The following is a 27,727-nucleotide window of genomic DNA, read 5'->3' as shown; positions in this document are numbered from 1 at the left end:
TAAATTCAAGCAGTATTTTAGCATCCAAATGATGCCTGTGCTGACTGCAGCTGCTGTTGTCGTGACAGCTCATGCCACTCAGCTCAGCATCCAAGAAAGCCACCAGAATCCTGGCCTGCATCAGGAATGGCGTGGCCAGCAGGAGTAAGGAACCGATAGTGCCCCTGTACCTGGTGCTAGTGAGGCTGCACCTCAAATCCTGGGGGCAGTTTTGGGCCCCTCACTCCAGGAACAATAGTCCAGAGGAGGGCAGTGAGGCCGGTGAAGGGTCAGGAGAAGAGCTGAGGGAACTGGGGCTGTTTAGTCTGGAGAAAAGGAGGCTGAGAGGACTCCTCGTTGCTCTCTACAACTCGCTGAAAAGAGGCTGCAGTGAGGTGGGTGTTGAGCTCTTCTCCCTAGTAGTGATAGAAGGAGAGGAAATGGCCTGAAGTTGCACCAGGCAACCTGCACCAGGGGAGGTTCAGGTTGAATTTTAGGAATAATTAGATTTTAGGAACAATTTCTTTCCTGCAGGAGTGGTCAGGCATTGGAACAGGCTGCCCAGGGAGGTGGTTCAACAGGCATCCCTGGAGGCGTTCAAGAAATGTGTGGCACTTTGGGACATCATCTGATGGCCGTGGTGGTGTTAGGTTGGAGGTTGGACTCAATGATCAATTGCTTTTTCAACCAAAGCAATTCTGTGATTCCCAGGAACAGCATCCCAGCCCCAGTTCCATGCATGCCCTGTGCCTGCAGCCTGCCTGGGGAAAGGCAATCAGGCTGGGGCTGGCTGGGGCAGCTTTAGGAGCACCTGGAGCATCCTTGGGCCTGCCAGGTCTTCACCTCCTTTCTAAATGCAGGGAAAGTACATGCCTCTGGGCACTTGTAGAGCTCAGGAGAGCCTGTGCTTCCTCCTGAGGACAGAGAGAGGCTGTGCCTGGATCGCTGGAGGGACACAAGGAGACTGATGATGTTTTACTTATGCAAAGCTCTGCACCATGAGCCCTGCTTGATTGCAAATAAGCAACTGATCTTTTTAATCCAGTAGAGTCCAACAGAGCGTGCACAGAATGCAGTGCCAGGACTGGAAACAAGGGCACAGCACAGGCTAACCACCACCTTAGGGAAGAATCAGAGAATTGGTTTGGTTGGAAAAGACCTCTAAGATCATCAAATCCAACCATTAACCCAGCACTGCTAGGTCACCACTAAACCATGTCATTCAGCACCACATCTCTAGGGCTTTGAAACCCATCCAGAGATGGGGACTACACCACTGCCCTAGGCAGCCTGGTCCAGGCCTTGACAACCCTTTGGGGGAAGAAATTGTTCCTCATGCCCAACCTAAATCTCCCCAGGCAACTTGAGGCCATTTCTTGCTGTCCTGTTGTTTGTTCCTTGGAAGAAAAGTCTGGCCCCATCCTCTTGTCCCCCACCCTTTAGCTTCTGCTGAGCATTGCTCAGATCCCCTCTGGGGCTGCTCTTCTCCAGGCTCAACAGCCCCAGGGCTCTCAGCCTTTGCTCCTCACAGAGATGCTCCAGGCCCTTCAGCATCTTTGTAGCCTCCCCTGGACTCCCTCCAGTAGTTCCCTGTCTCTCTTGAACTGGGGAGCTTACAACTGGGCACTATACTGCAGCTGATTTGCACATACCAAGAGTAAGCACAAAACCAAAGTCAAGACTGTTTGAATTGAAAAGGCCAACTAGAGACAGGTGAGTTTGGAATCTCTCCATAGAAGGAGACTCCACAGCCTCTCTGGGTAGCCTGGTCCAGCATTTCAGGCAGGAGAACATTTTTGGGAGGGTCACCTGTATCTAAACATGGTGAACACCCTACTTACAGGTGACTGTGGACTGGGCTGAAATAAGGACTTCTGCAGCATTGTCTAAATCAACTAAATATGACATTTCATAACTTCCTGGGTAAAACAGTGTCACCCCCAGTTTGCCTCTTCCACCTTCTTGTCGCCCGCAGCACACCAGCACTGCGGTTTGAGCGAGCAGGTCAGTGAAGCAGAGAGGATCTGGCTTGAGGTGGTAGTGTTGGGTCAGAGGGGACGTTTAACACTCTTAAGGGCAATTTTCCCTTCCATCAGTACAGCCCAGCTCCTTCTCAGTGTGGGCACAAGAGGATCTGTGAGGTGAAGCTGCAAAATCAACCATACTATGTCAGACCAAAGGTCCCTCTCACCAAAGTGTTGCTCATGGAGGAGCGCGAGAGTGTGGTGAGCCCTCAGTCATGTATTTAGTCCATGTTTCAAACTGTGGGTGAGCTTCCTAGACATGAAGTCTCTCAGCCTCACAAATATCAGTGAAAATGTCACTGATGAGGGCAATGATCCCCATTAATTGATGGGAAAGGCCTCCACGAGTTGAAGACACTGACCTAAGATCAGCAGCAGGGTTGCTGGTGTACCTCATCTTCTGAGAGTCATGGTCCAGACTTCAAGTGACCCCCTGAGAGAGTGATCCTTGCTTGAATTATGGAGAATTTAGAGGTTAAGGCAGAAAGCTGGAACGTTTGAACAGCACAGTGGGATGAATCCTTTCAGCAGCTCAGGTTGGAGAACATGGGGTGGAAGGCACCTTCATCTTCCTCTCTTGCCAATATAACTGTTGCATTTGTTTGTAATCAAATGAGAACTCATCTAAACAGTAAGTTTTGTCCTTTAGGGAACACAAATCCTAGCAGGAAGGAGCAAAAATTTCATTAAGGCAGGCAAGCAGGACTCTGGAGATTCCAGATGTGGAAGCAGGGAATGTTCTTGCAAGGCACAAAAACCAGACCAAACTGAAGGTTTTTGGAAATCAGGAAAGTTTGCAAACTTGCTGTTTGCCTTAGAGTCTCAAAGCCTTCAGGATTCATGCTTTCAAGCTTTCACCTCTCTGCTATTAGGATTAGATCTGTTCTGCTTTATCTCCTAAATGAAAATTGAAATTCTCCTGATGACTTGACTCCAGGAGGTAGAGCTTTAAAAATATCCTCTGTTGGCCACCTAACAGGAGTGTCATGAAACTTGCTGACAAGCTGCTCCAATTGGGATTGGGAGAGCTGCAAAATACCTGTTCTGTGGTGCAGGAAGGTAGGTCACAGGAGCAGGGTGAAAAGTCCAGCCTTTTATTGCTTTGGGGTTTTTAATCTTTTTGGTTTGCACTGGTGTGGATGTTCTGCTAGAGAAGAGATGGGTTTCCTTCAAACATCTCAGCCTCTCAGCCTTTGTAACGCCCTGTAGCGGGGCAAAACTGGGAGCTGTAAGAAGCGGTTTAGCAGAGAACGATACTGGTTAGGAAAGCAGGGCAGAAGCGTGGGCAGAATTAGGCTGTAACAACTCTTACCACTGCAAAAGAGGACTGGAAGGTGATCTTAAGGATGCAGTTGGTTTCCATGTGCTGGACAGTGTCACTTGTTTATGGGTGGATGTAATTTTACATTTGAAAGTCTCCAGTGTTTGGGGTTTACATGCAGAGGAGCTTCATTTACATCAGAGCTCAGGTGACCCTGAGTTGTGTTGCTGCAGCAAGGTTGTCCTTCTGTGTAAAGCAGGAGTATGTATGTCTGGTTGAAGCTTTATTTCATGTTTACAAACTGCAGTGAGCCAAATTTGAGTTGGTCAGTTCTTTTAAGTCATTATTTTCTATCTGGGGGGAAATGTAACAATAGGAGACATTTGATCCATGTCTTCTGGTTCAAAGACTCAGGGAGAGTGAGGCAGTGTTATCTTGTGTTTACAAGTTCACAGAATCATGGAATGGTTTGGGTTGAATGGACCTTTAAAGGTGCAGAGCCCCCAACAACCTGACCTGCAATGATTCCAGGGATGGGCAACCTGGGCCAGGCTCTCACGACCCTCAGTGTCAAAACATTTCTTCCTTCTTTCCAGTCTGAGTCTCCCTCTTTTAGTTTAAACCATCTTCCCTTGTACTGTCACAGAAGTCTGTCCTCATCTTTCTGATCAGGCCCTTGAAGCCCTGAAAGGCCACCAGAAGTTAAAGAGATTTATTTATAGTTTTATTTGCTGATGGGAAGACAATCTAATCTGCTGAAAAGGCAGTGACCCTTTCTCATTGGTTTTGTGGTTTGTTCCAATGTAGAGTATCCAGTGCTGAGAGGTGCTCCATCCTGTCCAAAGCTGCCCTCATCTGCCCCAGGTTGTTGGAGCTTTATTCAGCTGGTCTGATCTCAGTGCAGCTTTGGGATCACAACCTCAGGATGCTGAGATGGGGAGTTCACCTGAGCAAGAATGGCTTTTCATGTGAAATGATGAGGAAAGCTGCTGTGAAATGGAAATCAATGCTCACTCACACCCCCCAGCCTGGGGAGCTTAAAAACCAGTGCCACAGCCTGGTGAGCCCGGGCTGATGTTCACCTTCATTCAGATTCCTCAACCAGATCTATCTTGACTTTCATAAATCAGTCACCTGTAAAGGCTTTATCACAGACTCACAGAATCTCAGCATGGTAGGAATTAGAAGGCACCTCTGGAGATCATCCAGTCCAACTTCCCTGCTAAGGCAGGTATGCCTAGATCAGGTTGCCCAGGATCACAGTGTCCAGGTGGGTTTGGAAGCTCTCCAGAGAAGGAGACTCCACAACCTCTCTGGGCAGCCTGCTCCAGGGATCCAGTACCTTCATACCAAAGAATTTTCTTTTCCTGTGCAGATGGAACCTCCTGGATTCCAGTTTGTGCACCTTGCCTCATGTCCTGTGTCTGGTTACCACTGAGAAGAGTCTGGTCCCATCCTCTTGCCCCCCACCTTTTAGTTCTTGCTGAGCATTGCTCAGATCCCCTCTGGGGCTGCTCTTCTCCAGGCTCAATGGCCCCAGGACTCTCAGCCTTTCCTCCTCACAGAGATGCTCCAGGGCCCTCAGCATCTTTGGAGCCTCCCCTGGACTCTCTCCAGTAATTCCTTGTCCCTCTTGAAGTGTGGAGTCCAGAACTGGACCTGGAACTCCAGGTGTGGCCTCCCTAGGGCAGCGAAGATGGGGAGGACAACCTCCCTGAACCAGATGGTCATGATCTTGACCTTCTTAATTCAGTCACTTGTAAAAAGCTTATCCTTCCTTGCAGAGAGATAGACCCTAGCTGATGGTGTGCAGGACCTGGGACAAGCAGTGCTTTACCCTACTCACAGCAGGTTTAGGATGGGCTGGCTTACATGTGTGCATCTTGCTTCACAGCACTTGGCAGCAGGCAGCCCCAGTAGCCCCAGTCACCCTTTGATGTGGCTATTTTGTGTCTGGGATCAAAACCATCAAGACTTGAAAGCTCTCCTTGTACAAGAGGGGCTCGGCAGTGTGCGGGGAACCGTTTGGGGCTGGCTGCACCAGTCCCAACGTGGGCTGTCTGGGCTAGGAGCTGTGGTGGACACCACAGCAAATCTCTGGCAAGAGCATCACTGTTGCCCTGAGGAGGGAGTCAGTCCCAGGGTCATGCAACCTAAGCCCCAGCTAGCTTTCACTGGCTGGCTTCCTGCTGCTTTGCTGAGTAATCCTCTTGCTCTCCCTTCTTCTCCTCACAGCTATGGGTGAACCAAGAAGATGGTGTGGAGGAGGGAACCAGCGATGTGCAGAATGGCCACTTGGATCCAAGCGCCGACTGCCTGTGTCTCGGCAGGACCGTCCAGAACCGAGACCAGATGAGAGCCAACGTCATCAATGAGATCATGAGCACGGAGCGCCACTACATCAAGCACCTCAAGGACATTTGCGAGGTGCGGGGGCGCTGCGACACCAGGGGCACGGGTGGGCTGCCGAGAGCTCAGGAGAGGCTTTGTCCTTGGGTGGTGAGGGGAAGGATCTGATGAGCCCTTGGAGTCTCGAGCCTAGCAGAGGAGCAGCGATTTCTGCTGGATCTGACAATTACCTTTAGTTTGTATTCACTTGAAATTATGATTTTCTTGACCTTTCCCTATACCTCTTTGACTGAGAAATGATGAGGCTGAGATCCCTCAAGCAGGCCGATTAATTAAAGCCTGAGGCCGTCCACTTCTGAACTTATGATTGAGGAAATCAGGTTGTAATTAAACCAATCAGTTCCCCATTTCATCTTCATTGTCCTCACTGCAAGAAAGATATTGAGGTCCTGAAGTGCATCCAGAGAAGGGCAATGAAGCTGTTGAAGGGTCTGGAGAACAGGGCTGTTGAGGAGCAGCTGAGGGAACCGGAGGCTGAGGGGAGACCTGGCTCTCTACAACTCCCTGAGGAGGTTGGAGCCAGGTGGGGATTGGTCTCTTCTTCCTAGTAACAGGTAATAGGACAAGAGAAAATGGCCCCAGGCTGGCCCGGGGGAGGTTTAGGAGAGGTATTAGAAGAAACTTTTTCACTGAAAGAGTTTTCACAGGCTGTGCAGGGAGGTGGTTGAATCCCTGTCCCTGGAGGTGCTTTAAAGACACAGAGATGTGGTGCTGAGGGACAGGGTTTAACACCAGACTTGGTAGAGTTGGAGAGTGGTTGGACTTGAAGAGCTTGAAGGTCTTTTCCCTCCAAAATGATTCTGTGGTTCATATTGGGTTCATAGCTTCTCCTGGCTCAGAATGGTTCCCATGTGCCTTATCTTATGGTGAGACTGGGAGCAACACTTCTTCACCGTGGGAATGTTTATCTGGTGTAAGGGAACCAGCAATAAATGAATGCTGGTGACTGACCCCATGCATCCTCAACTTGGTTCTTCTTCATGATGTTACAATTAACCACTGCAACCCTTGCTTACTGTCCTGCAATGTACAGAGTTAGTGCTGTGAGCAAAGCCCAAAGTGCAGTGCACGTGGTGCTGGGTGTTCAGGGAGGGGAATGCATGGTGCTGCAGGACAGCCTGGACATTATGATTAGAGCTTATCACTAAGTGGCAGAGATTTGCTAGCACTAAAATCAAAGTCCATAGCTTTCAGATCATCCCTCTGTACATCTGGGACTTAGAAAGCCTCTGCCCAGTCTTCAGGAGTCAGTGTGGTGAAGCCCCTTGTGACTTCTGCTAGGAATAATGTCTTCCTCCCTTCTTTCTCACTGCTTCTCTGTTGACGAGGTGAAGCAGCCATCCAAAAAACATCTGGGATGCCTTTCAAACATGGAAGAGGCTTGGGATTTCAGTTGGGAAACAAATGAGCTTAATTTTGCTGTGCTGTCAGGCTGAGGGCTTTGCAGTGAAGAAGGGAAGAGCTGCAGGAGCTTCCTCCTCCACATATTGTTTCATTTCCTGCATTTGCACTTTGCTGTTGAGAAACTAAATCAACCTCAAGTTGCATTTCTCATCCATCTCCCCGTGCTTTTGCCAAATCAGAGTCTCCTGAGGGGCAGGCAGGTATGGCTTCAGTGACATCTGTGGGGTGACACTGATTGACAGCACCTGATGATGTGTCCCAGATATGGAAGAGATCTCTAAGGCTCACTCTTCACTCTAGTTGATGCAAAATGGTATTGAGGGGATAAATCTTACCTCCAGGTAGAGCACCAGGAAATGATTCAGCTCCTTCTCTTAAAGAAGGAGGAGGACTGAAATAGGCATTCTCATCTGGAAAATGATGGGCTGTCCCTCCCTTGTTGTGCTGGCTTTAATCAGATCAGTCTGTTTGCTGCAAGAAGGCTTGGGGACAGCTCAGTCATCCTGGCCATTTGGCATGGCATGGTGTGGCTCTTCTGTCTGTGCAAGAGAGGAAGGGGGCTGGAGGTGGATGTTACCTAGCTTGAGGTCCTCCCAGTGCTGCTGCATGGATTTGTGTGGAGGTGATTTCTGTACTGAAGAATCAGTAGATATCAGACAGCCCCTGATGAGATGCAGGAATGCTGCTGACTGTGGTGAATCCCCTTTTTCCCTTTGGTCTTTATTTTAAGTTGTCACAACGAACAGCAGGGATATGAGGTCTTGGAGGGGATGGAAGAGGACTTCTGGCTGGGTGAAAAAGGTTGAGCCTGATTTAATATTGAGTTTAGCAGTGCTTAGATACACTCTTGTTGAGCAGGTTGTAGTGAGGTGGGTGTTGACCTCTTGTTCCTAGTATCAAGTGATGGGACTGTGAGGAAATGGCCTCAAGTTGCACCAGGGGAGGTTTAGGTTTGATATTAGGAAAAATGTCTTTACTGCAAAAGTGGTCAGGCACTGGCACAGGCTGCCCAGGGAGGTGGTGGAGTCACCATCCCTGGAGGTGTTCAAGAACATGTGGACATGGCACTTGGGGACATGATTTGATGGCCATGGTGGTGTTGGGTTAATGGTTGTACTCCATCTTAGAGGTCTTTTCCAACCTTTATGATTCTATAAACCCTAACACCACTCTGGCACTTTGAGACGTCTGGCTGTTATCACAGGACCATAGCAGGGTGATTAAGAGCCCTCCAATTGCTCTTTCCTGCCTCAGGATGTATTTATTTCCACTACCTGCCACTATATTATTACACACCATGTTATTATTCATAATACCCATGGCACTAGCCCTGCCAAGTCTGGCGCTCTTAAGCTAGCCAGCACCAGAATGAAAATGACCTGCTCCAGCCAAGACCTGTGTGAAGCAGCTGACTTGGAGGGGAATTCCCCATCCCAGCAAAGCCCAATGCTGCTGCTGCTGTGCCCTCCTTAGGGGATGAAGGGCTGAAACAGCTCTGTGACCATTTTGAATAGGAAGCAAACATGAGTTTTCCTTGGACTACGTAATCAGGAGTGGATGGAGCATTATGGTGAAGAAAAGGAGAAAGAAAAATAATTTAACCTTAAGGAAATAGCCAGCAAGAGGCATTTCAGGCTTATATGTTAGAGCTTCCAAAAATAATAAGCTACTGAAAGCTGGGCTCTTATAATTGGTACCAATAGCTGATCTTACTGGCAGGCAGGCTTCTCACTCATGGTCTGTAAAGCACCACACAGACACATGGTCATCTCCAGGCTTGACAAGGTCAGCCTCTGCTCCTAGAAAAGATATTCCCATGCTCCTGGAAAGATATCCCTGTGCTCCTGGAAAAGATACCCCCCTGTTCATGCAAAAGATATGATCCTGCTCTTGGGGTTTGATCCCAGAACGATACAGAAAGGCCATGCTTGTCCATCATGTGGCACCGGTGATGCTGGTAGAGCAGCCAAGGTGCTTGGTCAGAGCAGGAACCTTGATGAGAGCAGGAGGTTAAGAAGGTGGTTTGAGCTGTAGCAGGTGGTGGGGAATGTAGAACAAGACACAGCAGGGCTACAAAGAGCAGGGTGATTTGAGAAGGAGCAGGATTTGGACCAGCATGTGGATTAGGAAGACAAGGCTACATTTAAGGAGTTTTCAGAGGAAGAAGTGACAGAGCTTGGATGGGAACAGTGAAGCAGTTGGGAGATCAAAGGAAACCTTCATGTTATGAGTAATTAGGAGGTGGGAGGTTAGATAGGGCAGCCAACTCCCAGCGCTGCTGTTTGCTCTTTTCCAAGTAATTTCACTTGGAATTTATTTTCTAATAACATTGGCTGGATTACACCTAAGCTCTGCTGTGGTGCCAGGACAGCTCTGAATGCTGGGTGGAGAACATCCTCACTGCGTCTTAGTGCGTCAGTCTGAGCCTGTTGTGCAGAGCTGACGGGACAAGTTCTCACATGGCCTGCATGGCATTAGCCTGACTTGTTCTTGGAGATGGAGAAAACCCACTCTTGCGCTGCCTCACAGCAAAGCAGCATAAAAACTTGGCAGCAGGGTGGCCCTTCTTCAGAAGATCACATCTGAGGAGCTGCTGGCCCCTTTGTAGGACCAGTTTGTCATCTGTGGATATGAGACTGGAGGGCATAAAGCTCATTGGATCAATGGAGATATATGTGGGGTTGTGTGCAATCAGTTTCTGTCTTGCACAGCCTGCTTGTGCACACCTAATTTTTCTGGTTTGAAGCGTTTTGGAGGGACAGGCTTGTGCTTCTCCGGGATTTGATTTGGTACTTGAGGTGGGCTCCAGTGCCTCACATTGAATACACAGCTGTAGACCACTGTTTTAGTAGGTGCTTTAGAGTCCTGACTGCCTGGGACAGATGTGAGTGTAGTTGGCCTTTTCAGTTCAAACAGTCTCAGCTTTGTTCTTGTGCTTGATCTTAGTTTGTGTAAATCAACAGGAGAACTGGGTCCACTTCTGGGCTCTCCAGTTCAAGAGAGGCATGGAACTACTGGAGAGAGTCCAGCAGGGGCTGCGAAGATGCTGAGGGCCTGGAGTATCTCTGTGAGAAGGAAAGGCTGAGAGTCCTGGGGCTATTGAGCCTGGAGAAGAGCAGTCTGAGAGGGAATCTGATCAATGCTTAGCAAGAGGATGGGGCCAGACTCTTCTCAGTGGTGCCCAGTGGCAGGACAAGGGGCAGTGGGCACAAACTAGAACCCAGGAGGTTCCATCTGAACAGGAGGAGAAAATTTGGTGTGAGGGTGCTGGATGCCTGGAGCAGGCTGCCCAGAGAGGTTGTAGAGTCTCCTCTGGAGAGCTTCTAAACCCAGCTGGACATTGTGATCCTGGGCAAGCTGCTGTGGGTGTCCCTGCTTTAGCAGGGGAGTTGGACTGGATGATCTCCAGAGGTCCCTTCCAACCCCCATGAAGCTGGGAGCCTGGGACTTTCCAAGGAAGAGGAGCAGGCTGGTTTGCGCATTGCAGGGGAAAAAAACCCAACAAACTCCTGCTAGCAAAGAATAATGCAGAATATCTTCTCGTGCTGCTTTTCATCTGCTTGTCTTGGAAGAGCTTTCAAGAAAAAAAGAAAGAAGATATGCACCTGTCCAGAAGGTCAGGCTCTTCCTCACACTGGCTTTGGTGCCAGCGGCACCGAGTGACTGCCCCAAGCCCTTTGTGTTCAGCCCTTTGCCCCGCTGCGTGCTGCCGGCTGCCCGCCGGCCAGCCCCCACGCTCGCCTCCTGCTTGCTGAAATCCATCACTGGCTGATCTGTGTGAACATCTTTCAGCCCTGGGGTTGCTGTTGGCTGTGACTACCGTCTTGAATATTCCCCATCCTCCTCATGCTGCTTCATCACTCTGCCTGAGACACGTGTTCCAGAGAAGCTGAAGCAGTGCATTGCTGCACGGGCACCTGTAAAACCACAGGGAGAAGCACAGAATGCACTGAGTTCATGGAATCATAGAGTGGTTTGGGCTGGAAGGGACCTGAAAGATCATCTAGTTCCAACCCCCTGCTGTGGGCAGGAACACCTTCCACTAGACCAAGTTGATCAAGGTTCTGTCCAACCTGACCTTGAACATCTCCAGGGAGAGGGCAACCACAGCCTCCCTGGGCAACCTGTTCCAGTGTCTCACCACCCTCACTCTAAAGAATTTCGTCTTAATCTCCAGCCTAAATCTCCCCTCTTCCAGCTAAGAGCCATTGCTCCTTGTTCTGTCACTACAGGCCCTTGTAAAACGTCCCTGCTCAGCTTTCTACTAGGCCCCCTTCAGGCATTGGAAGGCTCCCTGGAACCTTCTCTTCTCCAGGCTGAACAGACCCAAGCTTTATGTTCTCTCAAGCTTCTGTGTTTGGATGGTTGGCTTCCAGCAGCAGCCAGCAAAGGGGAGAAAGAAGATTTCTAGAGAAGATTCATCCACAGCCAGGAAGAAGGCTGCTGCAGAGTTTTTCCAGTAAATTTACTTCTGTTACATAAAACAATGTCATCTTCCTTCTGCTCCTCCCGTCAGGTCTGCTCAGAGAAGGGATAGTTGACTGATGAGCAGATGTTGGAGAATGTTTTGCTCAATGAATACCTAAAAATAGCTGCCAGACTGTCTCTCTTTAAAGTACTTTTCCATGTAGTCCCTGGAGTATAGGCCAAAGTTGGAAAGTATTTGCAGGAGGTTAAGTGCTAAGTTTTCTCCAGCCTGGAGTGGGTGTAGAGATAGTCAGGAGAGGTGGTCAATCCACCATCCTTCTTCTTGTCTGGCTGAAAGAAAGCTGAAGGAGAGGATGAGAAGCATGACCCTCATTGCAGGGTATAACTTCAGAGGCAGTTGTGATAATACCCCAGTTTCTTTCCATCTCTGAACTGGGTTTGGGGTCTACCTACACTGTCCTGCAGACCATCCCACAGTTTGGCATGCCCCATCTGGGCTATACAAATACTGCTTTCTAGAGCAAGTGAGCATGTCGCAGAATGGAAAGGATCTCTGGGGATCATCCAGTCCAACCCCCCCTGCTAAAGCAGGGGCACCCACAGCAGCTTCCTCAGGATCACAATGTCCAGCTGGGTTTGGAATCTCTCCAGAGAAGGAGACTCCACAACCTCTCTGGGCAATCTGCTCCAGGGCTCCAGCACCCTCACAGCAAATAAGTTTCTCCTTGTGTTCAGGTGGAACCTCCTGGCTTCCAGTTTGTGCCCATTGCCCCTTGTCCTGTTGCTGGCCACTACTGAGATGAGCCCAGCCCCATTCTCTTGCCCCCCACAGGTCCTCTAGCTCTTGCTGAGCATTGCTCAGATCCCCTCTGGGGCTGCTCTTCTCCAGGCTCAACAGCCCCGGGGCTCTCAGCCTTTCCTCCTCACAGAGATGCTCCAGGCCCCTCAGCATCTTCCTGGTCTCCACTGGCATCTCCCCAGTAGCTCCTTGTCTCTCTTGAACTGGGGAGCCCAGAAATGAACCCAGTACTGCAGCTGTTGACTCACTAGGGCAGAGCTGCTGGCCACAGTTCTCAGGCCTCCAAGTAGGCTCTGCACTGCCGATCACAATGAGAAAAAAGAGAGAGGGAAACCCAGGGAAATGAGTCATCAAGGAGCTCCTGCAAGAGGAGAGACCTAGATTTAGTAAATGCAGAAGGTATTCCATAGCCCAAGCTTCCCACCTGAAAAAGCCAGGAAATTCTGGGTAACGCCGTCCTGGGTGCTAATCTGGACATCACAGAGGTTGGTTCTTTGCCAGATTGGCCAAAGTTGCCTCTATCATTCATCTTTTTGAAGTTCTCCCTCCCAGGAACCACATGGTGAGGCTGAAGGACAGTTTATTATAGCGTTGTGATAGTTGGCATTGTGGACCAGCAGCTGCGTGTCACCAGCTGCCGCTTCGTCTGCGTGACTAAGCATCTAGAGCTCCCAAATATAGCCCTTCCACTGGAGCTCTTGGCTGCTCTTTCCCTTCAGTTTTTCCTTTTCCTATAGAATACAGGCAGGCAAAGTCATCTCAGGATGACCCCCATGTAATTTCTTCTCAGTCAAGAGGCCACCATCCAGACCAGCAAATATTTGATACATTTGGCCTTGCAGAGTTTCTGGCCTGAATCACTCATGCAGGAGAAAGCACAGGGAGGACGAAGTGATTTGCTCAATGTCACATAAGTTGGTGGCAGAGCCAGAAATTCAGTGCAGGTATCCAGAGCCTCCGTGTGTCAACACGTGTGCTTCAGGCAGGTGTGTTTGAAGAACACATGTTGATGCTTCCCAAGTCTGGGAACACAAGAAGAGTGTTTTTCCTCAGCATGTCACTTGGTGCTGAATCAACTGGGATCACAGAATCATAGAGTTGGTTTGGTTGGTAAGGATCTTCGAGATCATTGAGTCCAGCCATCAGCCCAACACCACCATGGCCATCAAACCACGTCCCCAAGTGCCATGTCCACATGTTTCTGGAACACCTCCAGGGATGGTGATTCCACCACCTCCCTGGCCAGGCTGTTCCAATGCCTGACCACTCTTGCAGCAAAGAAATTTTTCTTAATAGCCAACTTAAACTTCCCTTGGCACAACCCTCCATGCTGAGACAAAACCCATCTCTGTCCTCCCAGTGCACTGCACCCACATGGTCTCCAGTGTCTTCTGAGGCAGGCTGTGAAGGCCTGGGTGCACTGAATCTGGTGTGTCCTGAGCAAAGGTGGTGCTGTGGGTCTGCTGTAGGGTGCTGAGGGAGTAACAGCTGAAGCGGAGATGTTGTCTATCCAAAAGGACTTGTGGCGTTTGAAGGCGTGCCGTGTGTATCGCGCCCGTGCTCATGGGCAGGAGCTGGGGGGTGGCCATGTCCTGCTGTGGATTTTGGTTTCAGACCATTGTCTGATTTTGTTTTCACTTTCTGCTTCCTCAAGAGAAATCTGGGAGCAGCCTCAGCGCCGGGTTTTTGGCTTATGGTATGGATTGTTCCATCTTACTCCTGGCAGGGTTACTTAAAGCAGTGCCGGAAGAGGAGGGACATGTTCAGTGACGAACAGCTGAAGATCATCTTCGGGAACATTGAAGACATCTACAGGTTCCAGATGGGCTTCGTCCGGGACTTGGAGAAGCAGTACAACAACGAGGACCCCCATCTCAGCGAGATCGGACCCTGCTTCCTGGAGCACGTGAGTTCACCTGCCTCGGGCCTTTGGCAGCCGGCTTTGGGGGTGGCTTTCTGACAGAGGCAGGAGGGGAAGAGCAGAGAAGGTCAGGAGGCAGAAACTGCTCCAGATGACTTCTGTGCTTCAGTTCCAGTTCCGTATCACAGAACGCTGCATGGTTCTCCGTTTACTTCATGGGGTGCATGTGCAGGGAGAATTCAGAGTGAAGCATTTACTTGGGTGATCCCCCAGTGCCTTTGAATTCCAACACCTTTTCACATCCACCCTTACTAACCTTGTGTAGGTGCAATGCTCCTCTGCTCCACTCTGCTGAGACCCCACTTGCAGTGCTGGGGCCAGCTCTGGAGTCCTCCGCTCAGCAGGGACACGGACCTTTGGAGCAGGGTCACAGGAGGCCACAGCAATGCTGGGAGGGCTGCAAGCCCTCTGCTGTGAGGTCTAGCTGAGAGATTTGGGGGTGTTCCATCTGGAGAAGAGAAGGCTTCAGGAAGACCTGGTGGCCTTTCAGGATTTACAGAGGCCAATCAGAAAGATGGGGAAGGATTCTTTATCAGGGATTGTTATGACTGGACAAGGGGTGATGGTTTGAAACTAGAAGAGAGAGATTCAGGCTGGAGAAAAGGAAGAAATGTTTGACACTGAGGGTGCTGAGAGTCTGGCCCAGGTTGCCCAGAGATGTAATAGATGCTCCATCCCTGAAACCAACCGTTCCTGGTCAGGTTGTCTGGGGCTCTGAGTAGCCTGCTCTGGTTGCAGATGTCCCTGCTGACTGCAAGGGGCTGGAATAGAGCTTTAAAGGTCTCTCTAACCCAGTCTAGTATGTCATTCTGTGTCCCTCTCCTACTCCCTTGCCTTACTTTGCTCTTCAGTATATGATTTAACAGCCACTCACAGGCCATCCTGATCAGGTTATGGATGACCAGAGGGTTGGAAGAAAGTCTGGAGAGGTAAAAAGAGGCCTTAGATGGGCATTACACACAAAAAGCAGAGGAGAGCAAATGCCCAGGCTGTCCTCCATGGCACCAAAATGAATTTGGATGGGTTGAAAGCCCCATTCATCTTCAGTTCCCTTCTCCTTGGAGCTGTTGGGCCAGGTGAGGAGGTGCCAGCTCCTGATTCTTGCTGCCTGGGTGGCAGCAGGGCAGCAGATACTCGCTCACGCTAAGTGCACATTGGACAGGACATCTTAGCTGACAGTAGAGTCCTGGAGGCTTTTGCCCAGCCCATTGTGCTGTTACATAAACCACGTACTACAGGAGCTGATAAACTGGCCAGGGTGGTAAATATGTCAGGACATGTCAAGGAAAAGATAGTTGAGCAGCTCCTGGCTTTTCTTTAGGGAGAAGGAAGTGCTGGGTCAGAGCCTGCTTATGAGGTGCTTCAACCTGGGGTGCAGATCTTGTGCATCGTTACCTCTTCCTTATGGTCAGGGCTGAGCTGGCAACAACAATTCACTTGTAATTAGAGACATTTTTGGAGAGACAGTCATGAAACTTCAGCTGGTCATCCCTGAAGAGGTTCACAGCATCTCCTAAGCATCATTGGTCATCTAATTGAAGAGCAGTTTTCTCTGTGAGAAGTTGTATAGTGGTGTTAACACTGCTCATTTGTAGCAGAGCCCACAGTCTCTGCTGCTGCCTCCCAAAGCAGCATCAGATTCCACCTCTGTGCTGAAGAGATGTAAGAAATCGTGGTGAGAATGAGCAGCTAAAACTTCATGTCTTGAGGCTGTGCTGTCAATTCATTTATGGTGACAATAGTAAGGATTATTACCACTGTTCAGGGGAACATCTGACACTTCTCTGTCATCAGAGAGGGGCTGAAAGCTGGCTAATAAACTCCTGAGGAATTATCCCTGTTTAGCCATTTGGAAACTGAGGGATGAGGACATTGAGCCCTTGTGATATGGAGCTGCAGATCATCCATGTAATGGGGATGCCATCCAGAGGGACCTGGACAGGCTGCAGAAGAGAGTCTGTTTGAACTTCATGTGGTTCAACAAGGCCAAGTGCAAAGTCTTGCATTTGGGTCAGGGCAATCCCCAGTATCAGCACAGGCTGGTGATGAAGGGCTGGAGAGCAGCCCTGTGGAGAAGGACTTGGGGTGCTGGGGAGTGAAAAGCTGGGCATGAGCCAGCACTGTGCACTCCCAGCCCAGAGCCAGGTATGTCCTGGGCTGATCCCTAGGTGGAGGGAGGGATTCCTGCCCCTCTGATCTGCTGAGACCTCACCTGCATGCTGGGGCCCTTCCTCCTCCTGTTTGGGTTATTCTAACTTCTTCAGTTGTAACACGGTCTTGCTGGCAAGTTGGGTGGTCGACTGCTCACAGCACTTATCTGATGTGTCCTCCCATCTGCATCCATCCCTCTTCTCCTGCCCCTCACAGCAAGATGGCTTCTGGATCTACTCGGAGTACTGTAACAACCACCTGGATGCATGCATGGAGCTTTCCAAGCTGATGAAAGACAGCAGGTACCAGCATTTCTTCGAAGCCTGTCGCCTCCTGCAGCAGATGATCGACATTGCCATCGACGGTTTCCTTCTCACACCGGTGCAGAAGATCTGCAAATACCCACTGCAGCTGGCAGAGCTTCTGAAGTACACTGCACAGGATCACAGGTAGGTCCACCTCTTACCACACAGAAGAATTCTGCTTGCTTCTTCTTTAGCTGCCCTCTGCACACACACAGGGCTTGGGGTTTTTTTCTGGGTTTTGGGTTTTTTTCCCTGCCCAGCTTTTCTCTCTGTGACAGCTAACATAAATTGAAGTGGGGCAAAGGTTCAGCAGACATTCAGAAGCTACTCAAAGTGCTGGTGCTCAGTGGAACCAAATTCTTCTCTGTTATAATCAGACATGTGAACTAATTACCCTTGTATGTACTTCCTGATTCTCCCTGTTATACTAGAAGAATTCCCTAATTAGCATTCAGAGCTCAGAAAGGCTCATTCTTGACAGAATCTCAGAATGGTTTGGGTTAGAAAGGACCTTAAAGATCATCTAGTTCCAACCCCCTGCCATGGGCAGGAACACCTTCCACTAGCCCAGGTCGCTCCGCATTCCATCTAGCCTGGCTTTGAACACCTTCAGGGACAAGGCCTCCACCACCTCCCTGGGCAACCTGTTCCAGTGTCTCACCACCCTCACTGTAAAGAATTTCTTCCTAATATCCAGTTTAAATCTACCCTCTTCCACCTTAAAGCCATTGCCCCTTGTTCTGTCACTATAAGCCATTGTAAAAAGCCCTTCCTCAGCTTTCTTAACAGCCCCTTCAGGTACTGGAAGGTCTCCCCAGAGCCTTGTCTTCTCCAGGCTGAAGAGCCCCAACTCTCCCAGCCTGTCCCTGTAGCACTGGTGTTCCACCACTCTGATCATCTTTCTGGCCTTCTCTGAATTCTCTCCCAACAGTTCAATGTCCTTCTTGTGCTGGGGGCCCCTGAGTTGGAAGCAGTGCTCCATTCCTTTATCCTGAAGAGGACCTCAGCACATAGCAGTCAGTTCACAACTCCAACCTGAATATGCTTAGATCTGAGAAGCTCTTCAGCCCGATTCCATGCCTCATTTTGCCCTTGGGTTTTGGCTCAGTGTGGTACCCAGCACTTGGTTACTGCCTAAAATTTCCAGGATCTCTTTTGCTGCTGCTGAGGGCAATCAGCCTTACTCCCTGACCTGATGCAAATCAAGAACAATACTATGATATCACTTGAGATTCACCTTATTTTTATAGCAGTGTAAGAAGAATCAGGCTCCCTAAGAGAAGATTTTCTTCTGCCTTGCCAATTTTCTTTCTTTTTCCAAAACCCATTGAAAAGGAGGTGCCTCAGAGAACACAAAAGACCATGGATGTTTCAGAAACTTATGCAAGTGTGTGAATTTTTTTGGGTTTTCCCCAAATCCAGCTGTGAAGGGCAGAGAGACCTGATGTGAGCAAGGAGATGCCTTGATTTGCTTTGACCTAGTTCACAAGTTTGGTTCCCACTCATTGAATGCTCAGTTCCAAATCATAGAATCACAGAATTATTTTGGTTGGAAAAGACCACTGAGATCATCAGGTCCCACCTTTCTCATAACTCTACCTAGTCTGGTGCTAACCATATCCCTCAGCAACACATCTCTGTGTGATTTAAACACCTCCTGGGAAGGAGATTCAAGTCCCTCCCTGGGGACCCTGCTTATTAGTCGTATCTTTGCGGCCATCAGGGGAGGCAACGTACACAAGCCTCAGAAAGCAGAAGGGGATGGGGTTTGCCATCACCAATTTGTACATGGATTCAGCTCCAAATCCAGTTTCTGGTGTTCCCTTCATAATGAGGTTAAATCAACCTTGGAGTGGACTTGTGGGAACATTAGGGTATCAGGAAGCAGCTCTGGGATCCCCAAATCTTGTGGCTTTTCCCCTTACTAGCCATATGATGTCCTCAAAGTGCTTACAGTGAATTCAGATGTGGCTTTGGAGTTGGGAGACATCAGGAGAGAAGAGGTCTGTGCCTAAAATTATTTGGTAGTGATACCAAAAGGGATGTGGACAGTGAGATTACACAAGGCTTCAATTATTTAGGGAGTACATTCCTTTTTCCTTTGGGATGTTTTAAAATAGACATGTTGTTAAGTCATCAGACACAGTCATACTCTGACATGGAAATGCAGCTGTAAGTTCTCCCCAGAGCCTTCTCCAGGCTGAACAGAGAGGTGCTCCAGCCTTCTGATCATCTTCTTGGCCCTCCTCTGGACCTGCTCCAGCAGGTGCATGTCCTTCTTGTGCTGGGTTCCCCAGAGCTAGACACAGTACTGGCAGCTGAGGTCTGGAAAATGAGAGAAATGGGAAACCAACTGGGGAGCTTCATCTGGGCCCATTAATCAGGTGGAGAGTTGTCCTCATGCGCTTACAGTTTGACAGTGCTCACAATTAGATTGGGAGGCTGAAACAGAAGCTGGAAAATTATAGAGTGGCCTAATACTGCAGTGAAATCAGGCTCATCACTGGCTGGATTAGGAGTCTCTTAGGCACACTGATTAGAATGTAATATGTAGAAAATAGAATTTAAATCAATTGAGCCATTTACAGAGTCATGCAGAACTCAGAAAGGAGCAGGACTCCCAAGGAAAGCAAATACCTTCACTTCATCTGACTGATGAACATCATATTCTTGGTTTGGTTTTTTCCCCCCCTGCTTCCTCTTGACTAATATTGTGCTTCTAGAGCTGTGGGCCTGCCCAGTGCCAGGCCAGGCCATCAGAGCCGAAACCACAAGCCTGACCACTCTCCCCTCAGTTAGCATGTGATACTTGGCAAGACTCTCGACTTGCATTCTGGCTGAGCACTGGAAAGAGATCCTTGCAGCCCCAGTATTAACTGACAAACAATCTGTTTACCTTAATTTCATACTTCGTGCTATCCTGATATTGTTGCACTGCCCAAATCCTTTTCTTCTCTTGTTTTTTTTTGTTCTGAGTTTTTGCCAGCTCTGCCCCAGACGTGGGCTTGGAGCCCAAAAAATTCAATCATGACTCTTTCTTCATTATTGTGTAGAGCAAAAAAACCCCAATGTGCATGGAGTTTCCTCTCCAAACAGAACATTGGAACTGGAATTAGGGAATTAGCATTATCAAGATCAACCCCAGCCTGACTGCCACCCAAATTGTGCCAAGAGAGGTTTAGGTTGCATATTAGGAAAAATTTCTTTCCAGCAAGAGTGGTCAGGCATTGGAACAGGCTGCCCAGGGAGGTGCTGGAGTTACTGTTCCTGGAAGTGTTCAAGAAATGTGTGGTCATGGCACTTTGAGCTATGGTTTAATGGCCATGGTGGTATTGGGCTGATGGTTGGACTCAGTGATTTTAGATGTCTTTTGCATCTGAAACAACTCACAGAATCACAGAATATCTGTGGTTGGAAGAGACCTTCAAGATCATCCAGTCCAACCTTGGGCCCAGCACTGCAAGGTCACCACTGAGCCATGTCCCTAAGCACCAGGTCCACACCTGTGCTATGATTCTGTGACCCCCCTCTGCATGTAGGCAGGTATGGGAATGACTCCAGAACCTGTCTCCTTTCAATTGCTGATTGTTTTGAGGCTCTCATTTGAATTTTTCACAAAGCTGCATCTGTTCACCTCTAAAAGATTCACTCCAGCTTAATATGAATTAAATATATGAAGGTCTTAAGCATGGCTTGGTGGTGTCCTGAGTGTTCCTGCTATGGAGCAGAGATGGAGTTAAGAGTGTATGGATATGTTATGTAAGAAAGTGGAGACTGTGAAGGGTTGAGCTGGCATGAGCCTCCTTTTTTTTTGCATAAGCATCATTGCTAGGAGATAATTGTCTGTCTCTGAACCCTGCACCTCTCTGCCTTTGCAGACCCCTCCTGGCCATAATGACATTCCCTCCAAAAACTCATGAACATTTTGAGGTGCAGAGTAATGTCTCCAAGCCTGAAAGTGTTCCAAGATAGGTTGGATGGGGCCTTGAGCAACAAGGTGTAGTATGAGATGTCCCTGCCCATGGCAAGGGCTTGGTTCTAGGTGATCTTTAAGGTCCCTTCCAACCCAAGCCATTCCCTGATTCTGTGGTGGATACAGAATCATAGAATTATTTTGGTTGGAAAAGACCTTTAAGATCATCAACCATTGATTTAATACAACCATGGCCATTAAACCATGTCCTGGAGTAGACATGCCAGACAGCCTGCTGCTCTGTTTCCTTTTACTGTGTTGAACTGATGTTCTGGAATTCATAGACTTTTTGGGTTTTAAGCTCAGAAATTTGACATGAGAATTGACTAAAAATTTGAACTCTCAAGATTTCACCAAGAAAGAAGGGCAGCAGAGCTGGTGAAGGGTCTAGAAACCAGGTCTTATAAGGAGCAGCTGAGAGAACTGAGATTGTTTTGTCTGGAGAAGAGGAGGCTGAGGGGAGACTTCATTGCTCTCTACAACTCACTGAAAGGAGGTTGGAGTGAGGTGGGGATTGGTCTCTTCTCCCCAGTATCAGTTGATAGAATGAGAGGAAATGGCCTGGAGTTGTCCCAGAGGAGAATTAGGTTGGATATCAAAACCGATTTGTTCCCTGCAGGTGAGGCACTGGAACAGGCTGCCCAGGGAGGTGGTGGAGTCTCCATCCCTGGAGGTGTTCAACAAACATGTGGACATGGCACTCTGGGACATGGTTTAATGGCCATGGTGATGTTGGATTGAAGGTTGGACTGAATGATCTTGGAGGTCTTTTCCAACTGAAATAATTCTGTGGAATGGGTGGGAGGACAAAACATCAAGCAATATTCTGTCGCAGGTCATGTTATGATTGTTTCTTGGTATTTATCCTGTTTGGATCACATGGGGATTTAATTCATAGCCTCCACCCCTATTTTAGCTGTCAGCAGTGCAACTCTTAGCAATAATCAATACCCCATTCCCCTGCAGCTGCCCAGATGGCAGGTTTTCTCATTAGTCAGCAATCAATACCAAGCCTTCAGTTAATAATAAATTATGGTGGCGGTATGGCAGCTGGCCTTGTCTGTCTTTCCGATTGAAATGAACATTAAAGTTCCTTGGAATGGAGAAGAAGGCACAGGGCAGAAATCAATGGCATTGATTGCAGCATCACTTTTTGAAAAGACTGATCATCATCTTGGCTGGCCCTGGCAGGAGCCTGTTTTCTCTCCTTGTTATTACACTCACAGCTCCATCCGAGGGGGAAAAAACCAACCAAGAGTTGCTTTGATTTGCTCACCTGAAGGCTGCAGTAAGAGTGAATGCCATGGGATATCTGCTCTGTGGCACATCTGGAGTCACCTCATAGCATGGAAGGCTCCAACTTTGTGTCTCATCAAAAAATCTTTTCGAATCATAGGATGGTTTGGATTGGAAGGGACCTTAAAGATTGTCTAGTTCCAACCCCTCCCCACCATGAGCAGGGTCACCTTCTACTAGGCCAGGTTGCTCAAAGCCTCATCCAGTCTGGTATTGAATGGTTCCAGGGAGGAGGTAAATGCAAGTTTCCTGGGCAACCTGTTCCAGTATTTCTCCCAGGCAACCGGCACCAGAACAAGAGGACACAGTCTCAAGCTGTGCCAGGGGAAGTTTAGGCTCGAGGTGAGGAGAAAGTTCTTCACTGAGTCATTAGCCACTGGAATGGGCTGCCCAGGGAGGTGGTGGAGTCCCCATCCCTGGAGGTGTTCAAGAGGGGATTGGAGGTGGCACTTGGTGCCACGGTTTAGTCATGAGGTATTGGGTGACAGGTTGGACTTGATGATCTTTGAGGTCTCTTCCAACCTTGGTGATTCTGTGTGATTCTACCCTCACTGTAAAGAATTTCTTCCTAACATCCACTCTTAATCTCCCCTTCTCCAGATATATCAGTCCAACCCTGCACAGTCTTCACTTTTTCTTGGAAAAATCCCCCCCAAGGACACAGGCTGTAAACATTTCAGCCTTCCTTTTAAGATGCTCTTTAGCTGAGACCTTCAAGCCTTTAAGAAGCAATATTCACAACTGTTATGTGTTGGGTTGGTAGAGGCTGGGCTGTTGCAAGCCAGCTGAGGAGCTGGCTGGTTTGCCTGTCTCATGGACATTTCAGTTTCCAGTAAGCTGCTCTTCTGTGATGATGCAGAAGGACATTGCCGGTAGAAAAAAATACGGTATCCTAGTAATGAGCGGCAGATCCTACCTGTGTCTGAGAGGGTGGTGAGATCATGCTGCTGCTAATGACAGACCTCTGCATCTCCAGTGCACATCAGGCTCTGGTTCACAGGCATTTTTTTTGCCTTCCCCAGTGACTACAGATACGTGGCTGCTGCCCTCGCCGTCATGAGGAACGTGACTCTACAGATCAATGAGCGGAAGCGGAGACTGGAGAACATTGACAAGATAGCTCAGTGGCAGGCCTCCGTTCTGGACTGGGAGGTACAGTAGATGCTCAGCCCTGATGTAGGTGCTGTAGACCTGGAAAATGTACATTTCATGCTGTTGTTGAATTATCCAAGACCGTATCCCAGAATCCCAGCATGGTAGGGGTTGGAAGGGACCCTTGGAGATCATCCAGTCCAACCCCCCTGCTGAAGAAGGGGCAGCCACAGCAGCTCGCCCAGGATTGCAATAGCCAGCTGGGGTTGGAATCTCTCCAGAGGAGACTCCACAACTTCTCTGAGTGGCCTGCTCCAGTCACACCTCATACCTAGCTGCTTTCACACAACCTAGTATGGGGATTAAGCTTGGGACAGAGAAGAGAGATTCACAAACCTTAGAGATGGTCCTTGAGATGTAAAACATTAATGGTGCTCCGAAGAAAATCCAGGGTGCAGTTCTAATCTGTCAGTAGAAATCTGGAGTGATTTGTGACAGAAGTGCTGTTGTCCTGGGAGTAAGTGGGATTCGGCTCAGTCTGTGTGTGTGTGGTGGCTCTGTGCTGTGGCACCGGGGAAGGAGTAGGGAAAGAGGGAGCAAAAAGCCCTGGGAATTGTGCAGGTTAGGAAAATGGAGCAAACTCTGCTGGCAGTTGCTTCATGATTAGAAGCCAAAACATTAAGCTGAAGTGAGAGATGCTATTTGCACATTTAAAATGAGTACCCACTTCAAGATGTTTCTGAACCACCCCTGTGTGTAGTGAGCGTATAATTAAGGAGCTGAGAAGCACAGGCAAGGCAAAGTCAGCAGGGGGATGCCTCACTAGCAGACCTTCAGTCTCCTCCAGGATTTAAGCCAGACTAAAATCATGTTCTGCTTTTCTTTTCATCTGAGTTTCTTTAAAGTAATTTGATGGATGTAATCTGTAAATAGAGGTTTTGAAGCAGAGTGATGATCAATGCCGTTGTAAATCCCTTTCTGTGTTGTCATCCATCCATGTGTTTACTGAGTAGATCCTCAGAGCAATGGCACAGCCTTTCTTCTTTCTCAGCATCATGAAGGTCTGGAATAACTCCACATTCAAGTCAATAGGATCATGCTATCTAAATAAGTACACAGGAAATATGCAGACATCCTCTTAATTCTTTTCTAATTCATTTTTAATCCTAATTCATTTTTGATTCATTCTAATTCATAGAATGGTTTGGGTTGGAAGGGACCTTAAAGATCATCTCGTTCCAAACATCCTGCCATGGGCAGGGACACCTCCCACTAGACCAAGTCACTTACAGCCCTGTCCAACCTGACCTTGAACACCTCCAGGGAGGGGCATCCACCACCTCTCTGGGCAACCTGTTCCAGTGTCTCACCACCCTCACTATAAAGAATTTCTTCTTAATCTGCAGTCTAAATCTTCCCTCATCATATCACAACAAACCCTTGTAAAAAGCCCTGCCCCAGCTTTCTTGTAGGTCCCCTTCAGGTACTGGAAGGATCTAGGATGGTGGTGAGAAGGAGATCCTTCCAGCCTGGAAAAGATGTAGGAAGGCAGGGAGAAGAAGAGAAATCCAGGTGGACCACCTGGTTGTGTATCATTCTTGGCTGAGCTAGTTTCATTGCTGCAATGAAGGTTGGGTTCAACCCTGATAAAGTATTAAATGCAACAATCACAGCTGGTTCTCAAATTCAGAGAGCAGAGAAGGCAGATTATTTGCTTGATTGTTGGCTACTTTGAAGAAAGTCTCTCTTACTGACACACCAGCTTGTAATCTGCTCTCTAGGAGGCATAGGACCACCAGGTGCATCTCCAGCCCTCAGTGAATTCCTTGTGATGAGCTCATGTGTGTCATTTGTAGAAGTGCTGAGACCTTCGTCATAAATACTTCTAGATTGAGGACAGATCAATTCCAAGTTGGTGAATATTCATGTGTGAGTGGAAAGCCAAGGTGACCTCCATGTAGGATCTGTGGAACAGCCATTTCTTTCTCTCTTCCATTAGCTCAGTTGATAATTCATTTTTATTTAGCCATCTCCTTGATAATTCACTCCTGCTTAGCTTTAGCTATGTCGTTTATAACTCATTCCAGCTTAGCAGTACCTATTCTTTATGTCCATCCAATCCACAGCAACTTGCCAAATCATTCTTCCAGGCTTTTTTCCCCCCTTTTTTCCTTTCCTTTTCCCCCCACAACCATTCCAAATTGTAAGTAGAATTACAGCAGTATCCTTCAGCTTCTCATCATACAGCAAAAACTGCTGTTGGTACTGCTCAGAGATCCAGCGGGCATGCAACTCCCGTCCCCATTCAAAGGAAATCACCCTTCCTGCCATTTTTAGTCTGTGTTTTGGATCAGGAAGAACCATAGAGTTGGGCTAAGTGTACTAGAGGATGAGAGCTGGATTCAGCAGAGGACTTGACTGCTTGATTCTTTCCTCTGAAGTAACTTCCGAATGGTCATATCCACATCCAGCCCCCACTTCTCAGATGTCTATATGATGGCCAGAAGGATGCACCAAACCCCCAAATACTCACAATCTGACAATACAACAATACAGGAAGAGAGCAGGAGAAATCAAAAGCAGTGCCAAATGCTTAGATCTGCCCTAAGTCTGTACAGGTACTCTCTTTAGGGATTGCTCAGGGCCCCATCAAACCTGCCCTTGAATGTCTCTAGTGAGGGAGCATGCACAGCCTCCCTGGGCAACTTGTTCCTGTGTCTCACCACCCTCACTGGAATGAACTTCTTACTAGTACCCAGTCTAAGTCTCTCCTCTTCCTGCTTAAAGCCATTTTTTATGATAAGATGCTGGGAAAAGGTTTTTAAAGAAAAAAGCCAAACCAAACAAAAAAATTATTTAGTGGAGAGAATATTTGAGTTGTTGTTGGGATCAAAGTGTGTGTCCAAGTTTTCCTGCAAAGAGAGAGTGTTATTTGGGATGGAGAAAGTTCTTCACAGAGTTGTTAGCCGTTGGAATGGGCTGCCCAGGGAGGTGGTGGAGTCACCATCCCTGGAGGTGTTCAAGAGGTGATTGGATGTGGCACTTGGTGCCATGGTTTAGTAGTCATGAGGTGTTGGGTGACAGCTTGGACTTGATGATCTTTGAGGTCTTTTCCAACCTTGTCGATTCTATGATTCTATGGTTGGACTCGATCCTCTTCGAGGTCTTCGACTCTGTGATGGCTGAGCCTATCACAAACAGGGGAAGGTGGGATCTGGGGGCATGTCCTGGCTAATTTAAGCAGAAGGGATTTTACTGAATCCCATGGAGCTATGCCTGGGTGTTTCAGGAGTCCTTTTTAATCCCTTCAAGCCTCATGAAGGTGAATTTCAGGGTCAGCAATTGCAAAATGTGAATATCCTTGACTTAAGCAGATGTGTTTATTTCTTCTTGTTCACGAAGTTACCTAAGCAAGGTCTGATGGTTTAAATCACAAATGGGACCAAGAGAGGGTGGCCTGACTCCAGAGGCAGCTGATAAGCTCCTGTGGCAGGCAGGGAATGAAGTCTTGAGGAATTCTTGGCAGCTTTGGCTGCTTTATACAAGTCAATGACTGAGCAGAACCTGAAGGGAAGATTCTGATCTCCCTGCCTGCTATAAATGAGAAATAATCCCAAGACTTTGAAATGTGGCCCTGTATAATTTGGAGGAATGTGGCCTTGACCAAAAAGCCTGGCTTGGACTCTTGCCATGTATGACTCACCTCTTTATTTCGAATTGCCAATATCTAGACAGACCTAGCGAGGTGCTGCCCTTGCCTACACTGAATCCTTCAGTGCCTTTTGTCCTTTCAGTAGTTAACAGCACAAAATCCAGGGCTTCCACCACCTCCTGCAGGGACCTTTCAATGTCTGAGAGCTCTCGTGGTTATGAAGTGTTTCCTGATGTTCAACCTCTGTTTCCCTTTGCTCAGCATCATCCCCTTGCTTGTAGTTAAATACCCTCAGATGAAACCAGTGACATTTAAGTGAAGGCAGGCAAAACCAGTGCACAAATTTAGCTAGAGCAGGTTCACAACAGCCTGTGAAGTCTCCTCTGGATCAAGACTTCAGGTGGGACAAGTAGAGACTATCCTGGGCAGCCTTTACATGCTCAGTCCCTTCTTTAGAGAGAGAATTACAAATCTCAGAGGTGGGTGGGTAATGTCCAGATATGTACACACTCAAGAGGTCTATAAAGAAATTGTTTCCACCAAGCCCATCATCATTGATGAGTCCATGCAAGCCACACCTTGGGCACTGCTGTTCTTACAGGCACACAGATGAGGCAGCAGGATTGTTTTGGTTGGAAAAGACCTCCAAGATCATTGAGTCCAACCACTAACCCAGCATTGCCTGGTCACCACTAAACCATGTCTCTCAGCACCACATCTTCACAGCTTTTAAAGCCCTTCAGGAATGTAGACCTAACCACTACCCTGGGCAACCAGGGCAACCTGGCCTTGAGAAACCTTTTGGGGAAGAAATTGTTCCTCATGTCCAACCTAATCCACTACTAGGGCACTTTGAGGCCACTTCCTCTTGTCTTATCATTTGTTCCTTTTGAGAAGAGACCAATCCCCACCTGGCTCCAACCTTCTTTCAGGGAGTTGTGTAGAGCAATGAGGATTGCCTTCAGCCTTCTCTTCTCCAGACTGACAGTTTCAATTCCCCCAGCTGCTCCTTACAAGAGTAGTTCTCTAGACC

General features: G+C 48.3%; 1 protein-coding gene across 10 annotated transcripts in view; it reads left to right on the top strand.

The window, feature by feature from the left end:
* ARHGEF9 (Cdc42 guanine nucleotide exchange factor 9) overlaps nucleotides 1-27,727 on the top strand; it is a 213,904-nt gene that overhangs the window by 137,493 nt on the left and 48,684 nt on the right. For all 10 annotated transcript variants that reach the window (XM_054169346.1, XM_009900378.2, XM_054169345.1 and 7 more), the window contains 4 exons: nucleotides 5,500-5,691; nucleotides 14,031-14,210; nucleotides 16,593-16,825; nucleotides 22,973-23,102. In XM_054169346.1, the coding sequence (XP_054025321.1) occupies nucleotides 5,500-5,691; nucleotides 14,031-14,210; nucleotides 16,593-16,825; nucleotides 22,973-23,102 (735 nt within the window). The remainder of the gene's footprint in view (nucleotides 1-5,499; nucleotides 5,692-14,030; nucleotides 14,211-16,592; nucleotides 16,826-22,972; nucleotides 23,103-27,727) is intronic.

This window comes from Dryobates pubescens, chromosome 18 (assembly GCF_014839835.1).
Source record: "Dryobates pubescens isolate bDryPub1 chromosome 18, bDryPub1.pri, whole genome shotgun sequence".
In the NCBI taxonomy this organism is placed as follows: domain Eukaryota; kingdom Metazoa; phylum Chordata; class Aves; order Piciformes; family Picidae; genus Dryobates; species Dryobates pubescens.
Note: the sequence above shows the minus strand (reverse complement) of the source record. Positions and strands in the feature narration are given on the sequence as shown.